This window comes from Spinacia oleracea, chromosome 3 (assembly GCF_020520425.1).
Source record: "Spinacia oleracea cultivar Varoflay chromosome 3, BTI_SOV_V1, whole genome shotgun sequence".
In the NCBI taxonomy this organism is placed as follows: Eukaryota; Viridiplantae; Streptophyta; class Magnoliopsida; order Caryophyllales; family Amaranthaceae; genus Spinacia; species Spinacia oleracea.
Genome location: NC_079489.1, coordinates 4,666,519 through 4,689,056, shown reverse-complemented (window position 1 = coordinate 4,689,056; position 22,538 = coordinate 4,666,519). Strand labels below are relative to the sequence as shown.

At 32.5% G+C, this 22,538-nt stretch overlaps 3 protein-coding genes across 3 annotated transcripts; 1 reads left to right on the top strand and 2 right to left on the bottom strand.

Moving 5' to 3' along the window:
• Window positions 1-1,305: 1,305 nt before the first annotated feature.
• On the bottom strand, window positions 1,306-2,469 carry LOC130468922 (F-box/kelch-repeat protein At3g23880-like). Its single transcript, XM_056837976.1, has one exon. The coding sequence runs from the start codon at window positions 2,467-2,469 to the stop codon at window positions 1,306-1,308; it is 1,164 nt and encodes a 387-aa protein (XP_056693954.1).
• A 12,063-nt stretch (window positions 2,470-14,532) lies between these two features.
• On the top strand, window positions 14,533-15,715 carry LOC130468921 (F-box/kelch-repeat protein At3g23880-like). Its single transcript, XM_056837974.1, has 2 exons — window positions 14,533-15,308; window positions 15,427-15,715. The coding sequence occupies exons 1-2, from the start codon at window positions 14,533-14,535 to the stop codon at window positions 15,713-15,715; spliced, it is 1,065 nt and encodes a 354-aa protein (XP_056693952.1).
• Window positions 15,716-16,404: 689 nt separating this feature from the next.
• LOC110779456 (zinc finger BED domain-containing protein RICESLEEPER 3-like) lies at window positions 16,405-18,292 on the bottom strand. The gene is made up of 2 exons (XM_021983970.2): window positions 18,153-18,292; window positions 16,405-17,200 (listed from the first exon to the last, which is right to left on the bottom strand). Exon 2 carries the CDS (start codon window positions 17,194-17,196, stop codon window positions 16,576-16,578), a length of 621 nt encoding a protein of 206 aa, XP_021839662.1. The 5' UTR covers window positions 17,197-17,200; window positions 18,153-18,292; the 3' UTR covers window positions 16,405-16,575.
• Window positions 18,293-22,538: the final 4,246 nt, after the last annotated feature.

Genomic DNA, 22,538 nt, shown 5'->3' with positions numbered 1-22,538 from the left:
TCACACTTTGCGAATTGAACTTGTAGGGGTTTTATGTGAATATTAGGGTAAAGCTTTAAGACTATAATTATTAATAAGATACGTGCGCAGTATTAGGAAACATATTCCTAAACTAATACAAATTCCTATAAGATAACTAGATAAGTATATACTTAATTTATTTAGAATTTTGGTTGTTATACAATTAACGAGTGTATAGTAATAGTATTATGGTCTCTAAAAAAAAAAGTAATAGTATTATGGCTAGAAAGACACCAAGAAGACAACAAACAACGTAACATCGACCACTAGTATAAGGTAGTTCTTTAACCTAAACTTTATGCATACAAAATCCCAAATCCAAACGCACCAAAACAATGATCATAATAGTCGGTAATTACTTTAAAAATAAGTTAAATTTGTCAAAAATTACCTTATAAAATTGAATTTTTGTGAAAAACAACTTTATACAAAAAAAACTTAATTACCTTATAAAAATTTATATTGTACTACGTAAGATACTACCTAATCCCGAATAATGAACGTTGACTTAAAACTTCCAAGATTAATTGATTTTAACATGTGCATCTTACGTGCTACTCCCTCCGTCCCGGAATACACGCACCGGTTTGACTTTTTGCACTATGCACATAATTCACCTTGACCCTATTTTATTTCTAGTATATGAAAACAAAAGTTAGCATATAATATGTTGTTGGCTTCATCTTAACATATATTTTTAAAATATTAATATTTCATAAGTTTTTATAATATGTAGTTAAAGATATTGGTGGTCAAAGTTGTGCATTAGCAAACGTGTCGACTCGAACCGGTGCGAGTATTCTGGGACAGAGGGAATATTTATTTACCCCTTCTCGCTTGAGCTTCTTTACCGTATCACTCTAATATTTGAGGATTTAGAATTACAATTATGCCTTATACTATCGTAAGGGAACAAGCGTAACTATGGTCTATGGTTTACGTTGAAAATAATATGCAAACTCCTAGTGATAGGAAGTTAGGAACAAACTATGTATTACGACGTTATTAAGCGTAACTATGTCTCGTTATCTTTTTCTCTAAAATGTATAGGTGCTGAAATTGCTACGTTATTGATCACAAACATGAAGTACAAAGTATAACTTATCAAACCATACAAATGAATGAATGAAGATCTATCGAGAGTGTAGATCGCAACATCAAATTAAGTTAAAAATCATGCATACTGATACAAATTACAAAAGGTTAAACAATGTAGTTTGTACTAGTACGTACTCCCACACTAAACGCGAAACTAATCACAAAATTATAATTATAAAAATTATTCTAAGGCAAAGAAAAAGGAGAAACAAGAGTTTCCACATAATCCAACATGTAACGAGCACGCTCTGATCTTCCGAGTTGTATTTGACTAGGTGGATTTTGAGTCAGGTCGACAAACACAAGCTCATACTCATGATTATCATCGGGATTTGGTCTTCTCAAAATTAATCCCCCACAAGATGTGAATCCTATTGGAAAACCCGATAACTCGAGGCTAAACAATTTCTCTAACTTCCAAGCCTCCATCACCCACGACCCTCCGGGAAGAATGTAACGTCCACGACCGTGAATACTAATTGTGCCTTGAACAATATCAACGAATTCTCCATAACAATAACGATAATTGTTATTATTATCATTCAAAATAATCGGCATCAACTCGAAAATGTCTTGTACTAGATCAAACTTAGCTATAAACTGTGTTCGATGATTAAAGTTGAAACAAACAAAATGCAATTTCTCATTGATTAGAGCCACATTCCTTTCCCACCCTATGTATCCTCCAGTAATAACAAGGGACTTAAAATCACTAGTATTTAATTCTCTCCATTTATTATCCTTCATTGAGTATACATGGATTCTTAGGTTTGATGTTCGTGTTCCAAATACTAACAATATCTTGTAGTCATTGATAGAAGGAACAAAGTCAAACCATGACATATTTCTAATGTCTTTGCAGTCATAGGATATGATTTTAGGGTTTGGGAATGATATTTCCTTGGTTTCTTTGGTCAGGGGGTTACAAAGGTAGATAAGTTTTGTTTGATTAGAGTACGTGCATATAAGCCCATGACATGATCCAAGTATGCCGTCGTATAGATATTCTTCAATGTAGAGGAAACAAGGGTTTACTTCTAGCACAGTCGGGTTTAAGTTTAAGTTTTCGTCCCTTTTACCAAGAGAAACGGACTTAAGCAGACGATATTTTGAATCATATAACAAGGTTAAGGGCATATTGTTTGGGTTTAGTGAATGAGACTTGATGAAATTAGGGTTTGAGATTAAAAAACTCCATAATTTGCTAACTAGTTTGAATCTTACCAATGATTTTGTCGGTAGTCGAAGCAAGATTTCGGTTGTTAATTCCTGAGGTAAGCACCCATCATTATGATTGTAATTTGCTGCAAACTTCCATCTTCCCCTTTCAATGACATTCGCCTCCGCCATATTTTCTTTAGACTTTTGCCAATTAAACTTTATGTGAATATTAGAGTAGAGGTTTGAGATTATTATTATTTTATTAATAACGAAACGTGCGCGTTTAGTTTTAGGAAACGTATTCCTAAACAAATACAACTTCCTATAAGATAAATATTTAGAATTTTAATTGGTAGAAAGACGCCAAGTAGACAACAAACAACATCGGTGCTAGAATCTAATTAGAACAAGTTTGGTGTTTTAAAATTTTGATGCAAATAAACCACAACGGGGAATATAATTACAACTCGAAAATTGGGATTCAAAACCTGAAATCCATTATACACAGAGCCTCATATTTAACCACTATACCAAAAAATTATTAGATATATATATATAACATTATCATTTTTTTAGTACTCCTATTCGCCAATAAAGGTCCAATAATATAATATAGCTAATAAATGATTCTTATAAACTAAGTAACAAAAAATAATTTTATGACATACTCTTATCAAAGCTGACAAAATATGTCAATCTATGATATAAAAAAGAGTTACGTTTTTAATTTTTATGTCCGACGTGTTTTTTTTTGAAAAAAAATTCATATTTAGTACTGTAAAAATAGTGGAATCTTTTGAAAATCGTAAATATTTCACATATTCATCATATAAATAATACATTTAAAAGATTTTCTATAATTAGAAATCTATATTTTTTAACATATATAATAATATAATGTTTCCATAAATCAAGTAAAATATATAATTGTTCTTTTTTAATTTGGTTTTAGGGGCTTCTCTTTTATTATGGTTATAGAATAGATGTTTCTCACCCTCGTGTATGGATGTACCTATAACTCTATAAGTGGTTGTCAAATTGTGTTTTCATCCGGTTACTGATCAGGTATAATCAGATAATGTTATGTTCTTTGGTCATTGTGCTCATGTGGATTGAATGTATGATTTTTTTTCCGGGTCACTAGATTTTTGTCGGATGTCGGTTAGATCAGATCAGTTTTTGACCATCTTAAGTGACTATAATGCTTAGTGAGCTAGCATGTTCGTGTAGCATTTCGGAGTCATAAAATACTCAACCCAAGAGCTTATGCTCAATTGCTCAACCTCATAAAATTAATTATTTAGGGTAAAATTAATGCATGAACAAATAGTCTCTTGACTCTCTTCCGTCCCAAATTAATAAGGGTAAATTTCTTTTACGTTGTCATCGCACTATTTTGACTTTGTACTTAGTACTCAGATTATGCTCAAGTCAGTACAATCTAATATATATATATATATATATATATATATATATATATATATATATATATATATATATATATATTTGCTGAAATATTAGAGCGCCACCTAGGATTACTATTGGTTTCGGCCAATGAAAAATAAGAGTTCAAAATTATATTTGAGTAAAAATGTCGAGTGTCACGTAGATAAATAATTAGGTATCACGTATATATTTTTATTAATTAATTACTAATATTACGTATATACAAATTCATCCGAATTCAAGCACTCTAATAATTAAAAAATAAACCTAAACTAAAATTTAATCCAAAATAAAAACGATTATATAAAATATAGCAGTTAGTATATATATGTATATGTATATATATATATATATATATATATATATATATATATATATATATATATAGGGTTTTATTTTAACTTAACAATTTAATAAAATCTGTGCATCGCACGGGCTAAAATCTAGTTGATGTATAAAATGGGAGTGTTTAGGGGAGAGAGAGTAGGGTAACTTTTCTAGGGTTAGAGAATGATCCGTTTTATCTTGTCCCTTGAGGGGTATATACAGTGCCTTGTTGGGCCTTTAAGACCTTATAAGTGATAATGGGTTTGAGTGAGTTTTATTGGCTTTTGGGTTAAAATGGTATGCCCCATACCATTTTAACACCCCAACAAATGTTATAGTAGGTACTCCCTCCGTCCCGGAATACTTGACCTGTTTTCCTTATCGGGTCGTCCTTTAATACTTGAGCTGTTTCTAAAAATAGAAATATTTTAACAATATTATATTATTTCTCACTCCACCCCTATTAACCCACCTACCCCCTACTCCATACAAAAAATAATTAAAAATGCAACCTATACTCTCCCCAACCTCACCTCTTAACACATTTCCCACTAACTATATTAAAATAATACCAACTATCAACTACTACCTATTAAATTAAATAAGTCAATTCAAGTCCCTTAAACTCTGTGCCGGTCAAACCGGATCGAGTATTCCGGGACGGAGGGAGTACACGGTTTTGCTCGCCCTTTACGGACTGGATTTTACGTGTAGAAAAAAAATGTATTTTATTTTTTTGTTAATTGGAGTCCTATTGTGTACGTTCTTCGTGATTTAAAACTCATATGTGTTGCCCGTATAAAAAGCGTTTATTATGTTGTTATTGTATCTATAGCGTGATTGAGATTTTGAGATTAATAGAGTTTTGAATTTGTGATAAGACTTATGAGAGTTAAATGAGATACTTATTCGTCCATACCAGCATTTCTAATTAGGTTTATTGTTTTGTCTGTTTGATCATTTAATACTCCGATCCCTCCGTTCCAGATTAGTTGTTACATTTACCTTTATACAAAGTTTTAGGTGATAAGTGGTTGTTTTGTTATCAATTGTAATTTTATCGAAAAAGTAGTTGTGATATGAGTTAGTAAGGTATTTTTTAATTGAATGAAAGAGGGAGTGGGAAGAGAGACAATATAATAAAGAATCATTCCTAATTTAGAAGTGTAACAACTAATATGGAACGCACGAAAAAAGAAAGTGTAACAACTAATTTGGGACGAAAGGATTACTATGTAATTAGTTAGGTCTGTTGATTTCTAAATTCACGCATAGATTTTGTAAAGTCGATCTATTTAACCAAACAGAATCATATCACCATGAGTAGGCTTGAGCTTGTGTATTTGAAAAGTTGTGGGCCTTGTAGCAACTTTCTCATGTGATTCATATCCCATTGCATATACTAAGGACGTGTTCGGCGGTAGCGTTTGAGGCACTAGGTAATGTTTTTGACTTAGTCAATACGTTACTTGTAAAATTTGTAAGTGTAACACCCCCGATATACTAACTATAAATAAATAAGAATATAAAAGGCTTTATAATAAATTTTGCGGAAGCTTATAACTAAATCGGAGGTATCACCGCCACACTTGACCACATTGTCAAGTGCTAAGGCTTACAAAACTCAAACTATTACAACTCAATTACTAGGTGATCTATTTACAACTACGTAACTGTTATAAAAGACTAACGGTAACACTTTGAGCTCCTTTAACTTCTAACTGCAATCCTTCACGATCAATCTGCTCCAGTCATCTTGACTGCTCACCATAGAGGACAAATTCCAAAAGGATCGTCGCAGGGCCACCATAAGAAAAAGACATGGCCGCAAACACACATAGCAAATAAACACACACGTCAGCAAAAGGCTGAGTAATCACCTGAAATAAAAACATACCAATATAGAATAATAAATGCTCATTTAAACAATGTAGTATGAAACTACATTTCAAGTATAGTCCCAAAAGAATACTTAGCTCCATAGCCTATAGATACTCTAGATCTTCCTTTCAACTGAACCTCAATATATTGATATAATCTTTTTCCTCTACTAAACTTACTTAAACCAATAGGTGCCATATTTGCTCTTTGTTCTATATCTAGCCTTGGACATGGGTAATTCGAATAAATAAACCAACAAGTATAAAAACTTGAAACTCTCAATAGCTACTAGAAAGACTCTCTGAGTCAAGGCCACTGTTGGACCAAATCCCACTTTGGGGGAGATTAAGAAAAATAAAGATTGTATCTTGCTTCTCTACTAATGGTTATCATCTCATTACTTAACATGCCAAGGATTAAGGTGTATAACGCTGAGCCTCAAACCAAAAATATAATAAAACTCAATCTTGATCTTCGCATAATATAATCAAAACCCATTGTATACTTCTAAATAATGGCAGTGGCTCTGAACATAATACAAAGTATTCGTCATAAATATTTCTTCAACTCTACTAGTTGCTCGCATAAATCTGATACCCACATACTATTCTTAATGATCCCAACAAACAATCAACTTTACTATTTACTCGCATGAATCTAATACCCAAATATTACTCTTAATGATCCCAACATAAATCAAACAATCAACTCAACTTATATATTCGTACAACATTCGTATATCGAGTTCAACTAACAAACATGTAATCTCAATCATCTATTTAAATACAATTACAAAGTAAAAAGTCTCGTAATATCATACAACTTCGAGAGATAAACGTGCGCATAATTACACATAGTAATAATAATTTACACTATATGAACAACTCAAAAGGACTAGATGTGCGTGATTACAATTTACATATACAGATAATTCGAATAGACTAAGTACGTGTGATTACCTTTCCGGAAATTAACACCATACGAACAAAGTAGAAAAACGACTGCCTATTACGATTTGGGTAGTAAAAACTTCCAGTCCCATGCGCTCAAATGTTTGATGTTGATGATGATGCGTATAGGAGATAATAAATCAAAGTTTGGCTACTTTGATTCCCATTCCATGAAACCTCACGCAACAATTACACTAGAGGTAGACGGCAAAAATAATAATACGATTGAACTACTTTCGTATAAACTAATTAGGGTTAGTGGGTATTTATAATGCTAGTAAAAGAGTCTTACTAAAACTAAACTAGGTTTTATAAAAAAAGTTATAATTATGCTATTTAATTTAGGAAAATATTCTTAATAGATAAATACTACTATAACCTTATTCTGCCTAAAAGTATATTTTATAAAATCATAAAATTTTGGGTATTACAATGAGTGGCGGCGGTGGTGGTAATGTAGGGAGGGTGGACGTGAGGGAGGAGGAAAAGGTGAGGGGCGACAAATGGTAAATGGGGACGAGGTGGTGGCGGCGGTGATGGGGTCGAGGAGGGAGAAAACGGGGGCGATGTGGTGGCGGAAGAAGGGAGATGAAGAAGGGGTGGTGGCGGAAGAAGTCAGAGGAAGAAGATGAGTTAATTAGGAAAAAATGGGTTAATTAGGAAAAATGGGTAAATGAGTGGGTTAATTAGATGGTAATTGAGTTAATTGAGGATGATGACGTCATGGAGGGGTATTTGGGGTAATAAGTCATTTGTGAGGGGTATTTGGTGAATTATTGGAACTTGATGGGCATTTGGTGAATTAAGCCAAAACTCGGGGTATTTCATGAAATATCCGAATTACATATATATACACGTGGGGAGATCTTAAAGGAAGTCGTATTAGGGTAAATCTTTGTGGGGTTAATTAATTAGGTTAACCCATATTTTGGGTCTTGTGTTTGACATGGGCTGCAACTTGTTCATTTACTAAATGTTTAAATCACCATATAAAACAATCTCATTAATGGCACAATATTTATGACGCGCTCAAATCTAGTCTTTTATGTAAAAAAAATTATACGTCAACATATCTGGACCCTTCATAACCTAACCCGAATAATCTAATTGACCAATAGTCCTACTTGATATTTGGGACGGGGCAATCAATTATGATGGCCCACTTTTGACGACGGGTAATCCCGTCGTTATTGTTTTTTTACGACGTGAAATATTCCAGTTTATGGTTAAATTTACGAGTGTTGGCCCTTATTGTTCTTATAGTGAATCAATGTCTTTTTTTTTATTCGAATGTCTAAATCAATGTACAAGAATAATACTCCGTATAAACCTAAACTGAAGAACAACTTCGGAGTATTTTCTTGTACATTTGTAATTTACTTGAAAAAAATTATAAAGATAGTTTGATCTTTATAAATCGTAAGTATTTGATCTTTATAAATCCAAGTATTTTCTTGGAGTGTTTGTTCCACTTATAAGCCCAAATGAAGTTTTATATTCCATATTAAAACTAATTAGTACTCCATAATCTATACTAATATATTAAAAGGCGTTTAGAAAAACGTATACGTGTCACGTATACCCCCTCCTTACACGCCACATCACCACTAATAAGCATCACGGCATGTTATTGACAACCACAAAAGCATGTGTGACAACCACAAAAGCATGTAGCAAGGATCGAACATCAAACCTCATGAATTAAAGTTTCATTTCCTACCATCTCAACTAGCTACAATATTTATATTTTCCAATACAAATGTAAACTACAGTCTTTTAACAATGGGCAAAGCCCGGACCACACACTAGTTAACTAGTAATTTGAGTATCTCATCGATAATTATGGTCCGGTTACTATTGATTTTGCCGGTAGTTGAAGCAAGATTCGGAGTATATTAGCCCTTGCCGTAAGCAACTACGCACTCGTCGGTATTATCATAATAGAAAATAAAAATAAAAACATTGTTTTTTTCTAATTTGGACTTTGATTCTTAAAAAATGAAATAATTCAATAATGTAACAACAAACATTTAAATTAAAAAAAAAAACATTACATATTGTTGTGTTTTACTACTAGCTAGCAAACAATGCGACTAACTCAAAGATATGATGCGATTTCACAAGAATAATGCAATTCAAGACTTGTCTAAGATCGAGTAAGAGTTTTAAGCAAGATTAGTTGAGCTTAAAACGTCCACATCAGCAATATTAGTGGAGTTTTAAGGCAATGACAACGGAGAAACAAGAGTACTCTCATAATCCAACATGTGAAAGAAAGCACCATCTATTTTTCCAAGTGGAATTTGACGAGGTGGATTTTGATCCGGGTCAACAAGCAAGAGCTCGGTAATCATTTTGTTAGTACCATCATAAAACGGACTAGATCTTACCAAAATACCCCCACTAGATGTGAATCCCAAAAGGGAACGATAGCCCAACCGAGAAGGCGATGGCTCGAAATTGAGGCTAAACAATTTGTTCCAAGAATCCGAGTTGCTATATTTATCCAACTTCCAAACATCCATCACCTCATAATAGAAATTAACTTTACAAATGCAAAAACTTGAGTCCTGATTACCCTTATTATAAACTTGATTATCATTCAAATTAATTTGCACCACCATACTAATTTCTTGGACTAAATCATACTTAACCATAAAATTGATACCAAAATTGCCCAACCAACAATGCAATATCTCATTAATTACAACCGAATTCATCCCCCATTGTATATTCATGTCGATATCAATGAATCCAAAAGCACTACTAGTAGTAGTATCTAATTCTCTCCAATTATCACCCCTCATTGAATATACAACGATTTTTAGGTCTTTTAGTGTTGGTCCGCCAACTACTAACCAAATCATGTAGTCATTGATCGAGGGAACGAACCCAAACCATGAAGCCTCTACAATTTTGTAAAAACCGGTTGGTTTAGAGAACGGGAGGAGAATTTCCCTGGTTTCTTTGATAACAGGGTTAAAGATGTAAATACAGTGTTTGCACGAAGGAGAATACGTGCATATGAGGCCGTCACATGATCCAATAATGTTAACAATTAGTCTCGATTCAAGGAAAGTAGGGTTTACTTCTAACACCAAAGGAATAAAGTTGTTGCTTTTGGAAAAGGAAAAAGAAGTTACTAGCTTGTAATTATTTCCCTTCAAAAATTGCTTATAATTACCTGAATAGTAGTTTTCGTTTAGTAGGGTTAGGGTTGGGTTTTTTGGGTTTAGTGTATGGGATTTGATGAAATTAGGGTTTGAAATTACGGAATTCCATGATTTAGATACTAATTTGAATCTTACCAATGATTTTGCTGGTAGTCGAAGCAAGATCTCGAGTTTTACTACCTGCGGTAAACACCCATCAATTTTATCACAATTTGTCGCAAGCTTCCATATCCTCCGTTTGATGATATCCTGCTCGTCCATTTTTTTAATTTTTTTTTTTTTTCTAAAATAAGGGTTTCAAGGCTTCAGATTATTAAATATACATATATATATATATAATAATATACATACACAAGTAGGGGTATTAGGGTTATGAAGTCGACACATGATTACTTATTAGTGGGCCAGGCTTAGTTAGTTAGGTTTACCATATATTTTGAGTCTTCAATTCGATCCGTTTGTCATGGCCTACAACTTTTTCGTTTACTAAATCTATGTACAAGAATAGTTCAAGTAGTTTATAGAATATTTAAACACAAATTAAGTGAAGAACAATTTCATATTCTTTTATATATTTGGCAAATTTGTTAAAGGGTGATGATAAAGGTTGCAAGTTGCGATAATATTTAGCTGTCGCAATCTTACGTGTCGGGATTTAATTGGTACACATAGGCGCCACGTAGGGTATGCGTCATCAGATTATTTTTACTATCAATACAATACTTTTACTATGAAAATAGGTAAATAAGGTATTCGAGATAAAAAAGTGTTATAACGGATGCAAAGAAAGATTAAATTAACGTAATTAAAGAACACAGAGATTTAACGTAGTTCACTAACAATGTGTTAGCTACGTCCACAGGCAGAGGGGAGAAAAGTTTTATTGATCTTGAGGAATACAAATTACAGAATACAGCTAGGTTATGACCTAAAGAGTTTATATAGTACTCTCTAGACAGATGCGAAAAAAGCCTAGAAAATAGGCCCAAAACAGATAACCCGTGTCCAAAATAACAGATCCCCGTGCTAGGGCGTTGCAGTAAGGGGCTTGACCGATTCAAGGCATTATCTAACAAAAAGGAAACAAATTAGAATTTTAAGATTTCCCTACTTTTTTTTTTGAAACATGTATTGTAGGTTATATAAGTTAAATATTTTAGTTTCCAATTTAAATCATGACACATAAGCATGTCATGTCATCATGTGACACGGCTTAAAGGTCGCATGTTGCGACCTTTATCATTTTTCGTTTGTTAAAAACTACTAGTACCTTATAAATTGAATTTTTGTGAAAAACTACCTTAAAAAAATGTTGTACTTAATTAAAAATTTATGTTGTAGGATATTACCTTTTCCCGAATTATGAATGTTGACTAAAACTTCAGATATTGACTAATTTAAACGGAAAGAATATATCTTTTTATCGAATAGTTTAAACAGAAATCCCAAGCAATTACGTTTTCAATCATACTTGGATAACACTCTATCCACACTCTCATAGAAAACTCGAATGAGTTAATTAAGATGGTTTATAGACTCATAGTATGAGCCACTAAATCAACCTCCTTGAAAACATGACGAAAAAACATCAAACGAATTAGTAATAACATCGATTTCTCGAAATGAACATATCGAGATAAGAGCCATCACACTTCTTGTTATTAGTTTTGAACTTTTGATCACAAGCTAGATCACGATGTTACATCATCACGCTTTCCTCTTTTCAAAAGAAACGACTCTGTTCTTAAATGTTAGTCCTCGATTCCGATTATAATTTATGAATACTTTAGTTAATTAGAACAAGTTTGGTGTTTTAAAACATTAAGTCATGATTATTTTGGTGCGAATGAGTCACAAAGGAGAATAGAATTACAAATGGAAAATGAGGATTCGAACTTGAGACCGGCCTATCGTACACAGACCTTCATACTTAACCACTATGTCAAAATATCATTGGTTAATGAAGTCATGATTAATTGTTTAGGAACTATAACATTGTTTAGTACTCTGTCCTAGATCACTAATATGACTAGAAGTCTAATATACATCAAACATGAGATTAAATCCTATAAGATTTATATCTCTATCTTTCGGTAATTATCTTTTAGGAAGTTAAATTAGTTTAGGAATGTGACTTTCTCTCTTTGTTCTCATGGACAAAAATCAGCCTCAAATTCTTATTTACAATGGTTGTACAATAAATATTGTACAACAAAGTAAAAGTTAACTCAAAATGTTTAAAAGTTATACTTATATGTGTAAAAGTTATCCATTCTTTAATGATAAAAATTTTCATTTTAATAAAAATTGTTCTTCAAAATCACTAATAATGTATAAAATTAACCATTTAACTCTTTAAAATATTTATCCAGTTACAAAAAAATAGGTAAAAGTTATCTTGGTGTACAATAAATTTATTGTACACCTAGTGCGTGCAAGACCTTTTGAAAATCAGCTTGAATGATAGTATAGGAAAATTTGCAAATTATTAATTACCTAGACTTTTAGTAATTTTGCAAATTTTTTTTTTGAGGGGAGTAATTTTGCAAATTATTACCTACCTTGTTAAAAATTATCAATTACTAGATGTTTAGTTATTGTTGTAAATTACTACCTTAGCCCATATTCCGACCAATTAATCACTATTATATAATAATCAAACGTCAATCATACGTTAATGATTTTAATTAACTAATAAAATTTTAATTTTTTTTTTTAAAAAAAAATAGTACTATTGCGTATGTTCTTTGTTGTCTACTTTTTGGCGTCGTCTTCCTAGCCATATAGTAGTATCATAATACTAGTAGTATGCAGGTACTTGTTAGTCGGTAACTTCTACCACTACAAGAATTTGTATCTTTAACGACAACCTAATTACGACGGGTCAAAAATTCCGTCGCAAAAGCCTTTTGCAACGGGGCTAACAACCAAACAATGACGGGAATAACCGTCGCAAATGTCTTTTACGACGGATTTACGACGGGATTTCTATTAACGACGGCCCCCTTTTATGACGGATTCGCGACAGGATATCCCGTCGCTAATCAACGATTATTGGCCTTTCGCGACGGGATTTCCCGTCGTTAATAGTACAATTTCTTGTAGTGTACCTATAAGTCTATAACAACTAAAATTCTAAATAAATTAAGTATATTTATCTTTTAGGAATTTGTATTAGTTTAGGAATTTGTATTAATTCTAAACGCGCACGTATCATGAATAACACCAATAACAATCTCAAAGCTATACCCTAATATTCACATAATTATAAAAATCTACAAGTTCAATTCGAAAAGGGAAAAATTACTTTAAATAATCCAACCTTTTGACCATTTTCCGTTAATAATCCAACCTTTTGATTATTATCTAATAATCTAACCTTTATACCCTATTAATTTTTATTGCACCTAAACCACTTGCAACCGGCACAACAAGTCATCACCTTTATTTATTTATTTTTATTTATTCTAAAAAGAACCCATCATTCCTCAAAACTGATTGCTGTATTTTTTTTCCTTTTTGATGGAATTATTTTATTTATATTTCTTAAAATTAATTTTACCTTTATGTAACAAAAAATTTCTCTCCATCCTTTTATTGTCTGTACCGCACCACCACCACAACCACTACCCAACCAATTAAACCAACCATCTTTCTCCTTCACCTCTCCTCCCCACCGTCTATTCTTCACCACCAACAAACAATCACTAACACCCAAAATCAACCACCACTGGTAATACCCCTCACCTCGGAATGTCCCTAGCTCTGTCACCACCATCAAAACCATCTACAAAGTGGGGCGGCAAAATCTAGCAGATATATAACCACACCCTCATCAAGATCTACAAATCCGTTTCCTCATACTAAAATTTCAATTGAAATTCTCTTTAGTTATTTGAGTAATCCTTCATTAATTTTTTTACTAATCATAAAAAAAAAATCAATAGAAATTTCACTAGTTGAAAAGGCATAACTTGTTGGTAATTGACAAGAAGAATAAAGAAGGAATGATGATGAAGCGGAAGAGGAGGAGTTGCGGTGGTGGATATAGGAGATGAGGAAGTTTTTTTTTTTTTAATGTAATTCAAAGAAATAATATTAAAAATGAAAAAAATGGTTTTTATAATGGATTTGGTTAAGGGTTAGAGTTCTGGTGGAGGCCGCGACTAAACAAGGAGGAAGGGTAAAGAAAAGAAGAAAGAAAAAAACTAGAAAAAGGAAGAAGGTAAAGGGAAAAAAATATATATATTAATTATTTTCTAATATAAAAATAACAAATGGTTGCATGACACGTATATAGGTGACCTGCTATACCGGGTTGGTGACTTGTTAGGTGCAATGAAAGTTAATGGGGTGCAAAGGTTAGATTATTAGATAATAATCCAAAGGTCGGATTATTAACAGAAAATCGTCGAAAGGTTGGATTATTTAAAGTAATTTTTCCTTCGAAAAGTGTGAAAACCTAGTAAAAAAATATGGCGGAGGCCAAAATCATTGACAGGGGAAGATTGAAGTTTGTAGCAAATTATGATCATATTGATGGGTGCTTACCTCTGGAGCTAACACTCGAGATCTTGGTTCGACTACCGACAAAATCATTGGTAAGATTCAAATTAGTATCCAAATCATGGTATTCGGTAATCTCAAACCCTAACTTCATCAAGTTCCATACACTAAACTCAAACAAGCCGTTCTTAACCTTGCTCTATGATTCAAGTTATAGGTTGCGTAAGTGTTTATCTCTTGGTAAAAGGGACGACAACGTAAACTTAAATTCGACTGTGTTAGAAGTAAACCCTTCCAGCTTCCTCCACACTCAAGAAAATTTGGGCGGCCTAATTGGATCATGTCATGGCCTTATATGCACGTACTCTGATGACAAAAAACTTATCTACCTTTGTAACCCCGCCACCAAAGAAACCAAGGAAATATCATTCCCATACCCTAAAACTCAATCCTATTACTACAGCCGAATTATGTCATGGTTTGGCTTCGTTCCTTCTATCAATGACTACAAGATATTGTTAGTATTTGGAATAATAAGCTTAAGAATTCATGTATACTCAATGAGGGATAATAAATGGAGAAAGGTAGATAGTAATGCTTTTGAGTCCCTTGTTACTCCTGGAGGATGCATAAGATGGGGATCGAATGCAGCTCTAATCAATGAGAAATTGCATTTTTATTGTTTCGACACTAATCTTAAAAACAAGGTTATGGCTAAATTTGATCTAGTCCAAGAAATTTTCGAGTCGATTCCGATTATTTTGAATGATAATAATAATAATAACAATCATAGTTATTGTTACTACGGAGAATTCGTTAATATCTCTCAAAGGCAAAAGTATTTGCATTTGTGAATGTTATAGAATTCATCCGAGGGGGCGTGTGGTGGAGGCTTGGAAGTTAGAGAAATATGGTAAGTGGGATTCTTGGAACAAATTGTTTAGCGTGGAGTTATCTGGTTTTCTAATGGGATTCACATCTTTTGGGGGACTAATTTTGAAAAGAATAACGTATGATATCGATGATCATGAGCTTGTGTTTGTCGACGTGACTCAAAATGCACCTAGTCAAATACAACTCGGAAGAACAGAGGGTGTTTGTTACATGCTGGATTACGTGGAAACTCTTGTTTCTCCTTTTTCTTTACCTTAGAACAAATTTCACAAGTTTAATTATGTGATTAGATCCGCGTTTAGTGTTGGAGTACGTACTAGTACAAAATATATTGTTCAATCTTTTGTATCAATATGATTTTTAACTTAATTTGATGTTGGGATTCACATCTTTTTGGGGATTAATTTTGAGAAGACCAACTTCTGATGATAACCATGATCATGAGTTTGTGTTTGTCGACTGGACTCAAAACCCACCTAGTCATATATAACTCGGAAGAACATAGCATGTTCGTTACATATTGGATTATGTGGAAACTCTTGTTTCTCCCTTGCAAAAAATCTCTATTATTTTAATTATGCGATTAGATTCGCGTTTAGTGTGCCAGTACTAATACAGAATATATTGTTCAACCTTTTGTATCGATATGTTTTTTAACTTAATTTGATGTTTCGATCTACACCTTCGATCTTCATTTATCAATTGTACCCAAAAATTAGATCTTATATTGTTTTGAAAGGGTTAAGATATCAAAACAAATACTTCCTCCGTCTTTTAATACTCGCAACGTTTGGACTTTTGCCACTATTCATATAATCTACTTTGACTATTCGTAGTGTTTTTTGTATAAGATAAAACATAGTCATGTAGGATCTTGTTAGATTCGTCTCAATGTGTATTTTCAAAATATCAACTTTTTACCTTTTATAATTTTTGCATAAAGAAAATTTAAGATATAAATGATCATAGTTGTGCATTGGCATGCGTGAAACTAACAAACGTTGTGAGTATTAAAAGACGGAGGAAGTATGCAATAGCACATTACTACATTAGCACATACACATTTTAGGTTGGAAAACGGCCCGGCCCATTGAAAGATGATCTTGTTGTTGGCTTTTCTAGTTGATAAAAGCCAAAGAAAACCAACACAAACAAGAAATGTATACTATTAGCAATGCGAAAAGTTGAAAACCCTCACGCTCAACAACTCTAAATGGCATTTCATCCATTATTATCATCTTTGCAAAAGCTTTCCGAGTATCCTCTTGCTTAAACTTCCAAAATTCTAATTTCCCTTTTTTTTCCCCAGTTACATTTTCACCAACACTGCCATCTCCCATACTCTGTTGACTTTGTTCACTTTGCAAAGAAAGAAGCCTTTGTGATTTATCGATGTTAGGAGGGTATTCTTTACATCTAAGAAGGTGATTTTTCATAACAGATGTGCCTGTTTTAGAGCTACCACAAACATCAGTTGGACAATACACGCATTTAGCTCTTTCTTCTCCATTTTTTATGATCAACTCAAAATGATCCCAGAGCCAAGATCTTTTTTTCTTACCTTTATTTTGAGCATCAGTGGCAGTTTCAGTTGCGGGCCTTTTGGCTGGAGCTTTTGGTACTGCAGCAGCCCCTTGCTCTAGTTGATTTTGACCTCCTTCACAAGGAGCACTTGAAACAACAGGGTCCTCGCTCGAGGGACCGGTGGGGGTAATACTTTCACCGGTCGTTTCATCCATTAATCTGCAACAATATCTCAATTAGAAAGGCTTGAGCAGAGGAGGAGCAAAGCAATACAAAACTTTTTGTTAATCTTGTAATTTCTCTTTAATTAAGTAAGCAGAGGAGCAAAGCAATTCAAAACTTTTTTTGTCAAATTTCTATCCCTGTTACCACTTACCAGACTCTTTATTTCACATAAAAACTAAAACAACAATGACATTGCAAAGTCACAAACTTTGTATCCATCCGAATTTAAGCTTTGGAGTTAAATTAATTATTATTGATGAAGAAACTTGGGTATTATCAAATGGAGTACTTGAAGTATATTAATGTCGGTAAAGAATTACAAATCATAAAATTCATAATATAAGTATAGATTAATTTAATATTTTGAAGATTTTGTCACATGGGAAGATCTATCATAATTATCCAGCTAATAAATATTGTTTTGTTTTTATTAATTGTTGCAATTAGGCATACTCCGTGTATACTATATAGTTTCATTTAAACACTACTTAGGTAGTTAACTTTTAAACGTGATGCGGTGCTGGTAATCTGGTATGGTTCTAGCTATATTCTACTCCATAATTGGTAACACAAAGCACACATCTTTCATACTGTAAATACTGTAAATATTCTACTCCAAAATTGGTGACACAAAGCACACATCTTACATAAAACTCAGGCATTCAATATTATATTACGAACTCAATATATAGCTATCTAATAGTCCATAAAATTGTAAAATATAATTTTTCCACTGCACACTGTTAAGTACTCCGGTGACTAATCTGACTATAATGTCGAACAACTAAGCAACAAGGCAAAAATAATTAGAAGGAGAAAACCCAAAACCTGAGCTTGCAGATTACCAAAAATCGAAAAATCAGGCATTCAGTATTATATTACCCCAACAACCTTGCAAATTCACATAAAAAAATAGAAAGCAAAGAACTAAGATAAATTGTATTACCCGGTGAATTACAACAGAAGTAGAGCTTATGGTCGGTGAGAGATCGATAAGACGCTGCCGTGAAACGAGAGCTTGAGAGTTGAGAGCGGCCAGTGAGAGGTGAGAGTGGGCTTCCGGTGAGAGATCGATCGTTGCCGGCGAGAGATCTAGATGAGAGATTGGGAAAGGACACAAATGAGAGAGAGAAACGGCGTGAGGCCGTGAGAGTCTGAGAGAGATATGAGTTTGAGTTTAGGGCAACATTTGTTTTGATTTTGAAAACTAAAAAATAAAAACTTGGATTTAGTACAATTTCGGATCTTGGGTCGGATATCGGATATCCGATATCCGATATCCGATAATTTTTCGGATATCGGATATCCGATTTCAGAAAAAATAAGATCCGTATCCGTATCCGTATCCGATAATTACGGATCGGATATCCGATCCGAAATCGATTTCGGATCGGATATCCAAAAAAATCGGATCGGATGCGGATCGGGTATTCGGATTTTCGGATTTTCAGATAGTTTTGCTCAGCCCTAGCAGGAGTAGCCTATATGATCATGTTTTAATCTTTACTTTTTGGAATAAGTTCTGATTTTTTTCCTACATTGTCGTCTAAACTGTGATAACTTTGAATTGCTGCAGGACTATAAAAATGCAAGAGAAGCATTTGGGAATGCGTGTAAGTATAATCCTTCCAATAAGGAGCTTCAAGATGCTTTCAGGTAATTTTGAAGAAAGAATGAAAAATACGCGTGAAAAATACTTGGATATATAATTTCTAAGAGTGTTATTGATCAATTGTACGTAAACATTTGGCAGTGCGGCGTTGGCGGAGTTACAAACACCTGCGTTTGCTTTCTTTGCTGACTGATTGTGTTCATTGCAATATGTAGTTTTGGTGACCGGAACAGAAGAAAAGTGATGTATATTTTGTGATTAGAGTAGAAAAGAGCTTGGCACAACATTTTGTCTTGGTGATTGAGGTAGAAAATGTATATCTTAGAATACAGTACAATATGTCTTAGGAATTACAAAATAGTATGGCTGGAGTACTTGTGAGTAGTTGTATTTTTGTTTCCCAAACACGGATTTTGGAATTGAATTCCTTTTAAGATTTCAAATTCAGTTTGGAATTGAATTTCATCCATTGAAATGATTTCCATGTTATTTGTAGTTGTGTGAACTCCTATAAAACCTGTGCAGAACTCCTTATCAGTTCAATTGACATATAATGTAATCTTATCCTTATCAGTTCAATTGGCATATAACGTAAACAAATCATTCTAACTGAAACTAATCTTTCTGTCTAAAGTTGACTTCCAAAGTCTAATAAGTTCCATACTTCCACGAGTAAATTATCGCTGTGTTAAGAAGATGATTCCTTAATGAGACTCATAGACAATGTATGGCATGACACATTTATTGCAGCTATCTTTGTTCATAAGCTATCTTAATTTATAAGATTGCACCACAAAACTAAGATCATTTCCAAAATTAACACAAGCAATACTTCCAAACATCAAGATCAACAGATATCTTTTACAGTATCAAATACTAAAATTACAACCTATGTAGGATTCGAACCTACATCTATGTGCAATAGCACATTGCTCTACCAATTTGAGCTAATAGGCATCCAAAGTCATACTATAATATAATTGGGCAACTAAAGTAATAGACAATATGATAATTTACCCACAAACTCAAAGAGTTGAGTTAAAGGGGAACTGACCCCTGTGATTGCAGTGCATCTACATATACCAGCAAACCCAACACACACAGACACTACACTATCAACGCGCGGATGGTGCAGGGGCCTGCACGTAGATCTACGTGCACCTGCACCAAAACGCAAAAACATTAAAAGAAAACGAAAAAGAACATAACAAACTAAACAGAAAGAACATAATAAAGTAAACGAAAAGAACATTAACTAAAACCTGAGAAGAACACTAATGCTAAAAAACTAAAGAAAATATACAAAAATGAAAATAACATATTCTCTCTCCTGATAAACTATAAAAAGAACAATTGTTTTTCAAAAAGAACATCGTGTGAAAAATACAACAGAAAAACAAAAAAAAATATTATCGATAGTGTTATTAAATATTAAAAAATATAAATAAGTTAAAAAGAACACAAAATAATTAAAAAAAGAACAACAACTTTTTTACAAAACAGAAGAAAAAAGAACAAAACACATGGAAAAGAACAACATTTTCTTTTTCCTTATCAAACAAAAGAACAGAATGAAAGGGACGAAAAGAACAACAAATCTATGTTCTTTTATTAGTTGTATTTGTTCTTTTCAAACCACTTAGTGTTCTAATTAAAAAGACGAAAACGACGATATTTTGATGCACTTAAAACTAGATCATTTTTATTTAAATGTATTTTTGTTCTTATCCCACGCATCAGAACTATGTTCTTTTATTAAGTGTTATTTGTTCTATTCAAACGATTTTATATTCTAATTAAAAAGACGAAACGAAGATTTTTTGATGCACTTAAAACTAAATCTATATTTTTTTAAAAAGTATTTTTTGTTCTTTTACCACAAATCGGACTATGTTCTTTTTTAAGTGTTATTTGTTCTTTTCAAACCATTATATGTTCTTTTTTTAACAATCTATGTACGTTGATATAAAAGAACAAACTATGTTGATTTAAAAGAACAAACTATGTTGATGACACAGTTAAAGTAAAGTTGTGAAAAGAACATAACAACTTGAAAAAGAACATTAGAGGAAAGAACAAGGAAACGTACCTTAATCACTTGATCAACATGTATCAGGAACATCAATATCTTTTAATAAATCTTAAAAAACTGATCTCAATCCTCGGAAAATATCACGCTCTCCAGAGATTCTCTTGATTAGAAAACTAACCAAATTGAACTAGTGTTTTTTCTTAATTCACTCATTTTCAACAAACAAGAAACATTCAGAAGGAATTTTAGAGAGAGAATAAGGAGAAAATGTTTTTTTTACTCTATCACTCACCATCTAACTCTTTCTCTTTCAAAAAATCTCTCTTATGTTGAGAGAATATAAATCATCTTCTCTTTCTCTCTCTAAAATGTATTTATAAAATGACTAATGGTTATGACTCATAAGTACAATTATTATATATATAGTTGCTGAAAAATAGAAAATGAACAAATAGGAAGTAGAATCAAATAATTGAAGAACAAAGAAGGAGAAAGGAAAAATTGTTAAAGAGTGCATAATGAGAACTGTGCACGTGTTTTTATTTTGTTATTTTAACAGAGTATTATAAAAAGAACAAATGAAAAGACTAAAAGAACAAATATAGAGACTGAAAGAAACAAGTCAAGTACTTTGTCCCACAATAACATATGATTCGGAATCATCGTTTTCATCATTCTGTTATGAATTATCAAGCACATTATTCTTAATATCTGGAAAAAATAATAGGTTAACATGTATAAAAACAAGAAAAAGAACGCAATCAAAGAAACAAAGGATAAATAAAAAGTAACAAGAAAAATAACACAATAAAATAAAAGGAACAAGTTATGAAACGCAAATAAAATTGAAAATAATAAAAAAGAAGAACACAGTAAAATAAAAGAACAAATTATGAAACGCAAATGGTCTATTTTTCTACTATAATGAAACTGTTCTTTTAATACGAGCATAATGAAACTGTTCTTTTAATACGAACATATGTTCCTTTAATAGGTAAAAATGTTCTTTTCTGGGGAAAAAATCGTAATTACGTAATCAAAATCTTCAAAATCAACGATTTCAACAAAATCAGCGTGTTATTACATAATTTGATTCATTAAAATCATCAAATTCATCAAAACACGATTATTACACAATCAAAATCATCAACATAGTCAAAATCATCAAAAACACAATTATTACAAAATCAAAATCAAAATCATCAAAACATACCATTTATTATTACAAAATTGAAAAATTACCTCCCAAAATCAGATTACCAGCTGCAGAATTCAGGTTTGAAGAAGAAAAATCAATTTAATTTGATGTTGAAGCAGAAAAATCAACGATTTTTTGGGGATTTTCATTACTTTCTCTCTCTAAAACCCATTTAAGAAAACCTAGTTCACACTTTCTCTCTCCTCTTCATAGTTTGAATTCAAAATATAAAACCCAGAAGAATATATATCGCAAAAATAACAACGAATCAAATAAAAACGCGATAAACATAGCTGAAAAGAACAGAGCCTTTAATGTTCTTTTGTTTAGGGGAATTGTTCTTTTGTTCAAGGGCATTGTTCTTTTTTCTGGAAATTTAATAAAAACGCGCGTTTTATGTTTAATGTTGGTCGTTTTGATCCCGGTGCACCTAGAGCTACGTGCACACGCCTGTACCATCCAATTTGCGCTACACTATACCGCGAGTAGC

Excerpts from the sequence above, each read along its gene's own strand:
- LOC130468922 (XM_056837976.1), bottom strand. The coding sequence starts at position 2,469 with ATGGCGGAGGCGAATGTCATTGAAAGGGGAAGATGGAAGTTTGCAGCA.
- LOC110779456 (XM_021983970.2), bottom strand. The coding sequence starts at position 17,196 with ATGGATGAAACGACCGGTGAAAGTATTACCCCCACCGGTCCCTCGAGC.
- LOC130468921 (XM_056837974.1), top strand. The coding sequence starts at position 14,533 with ATGGCGGAGGCCAAAATCATTGACAGGGGAAGATTGAAGTTTGTAGCA. Across the intron at positions 15,309-15,426 it reads CTAGTCCAAGAAATTTTCGA|AATTCATCCGAGGGGGCGTG; the intron begins GTCGATTCCGAT and ends TGAATGTTATAG.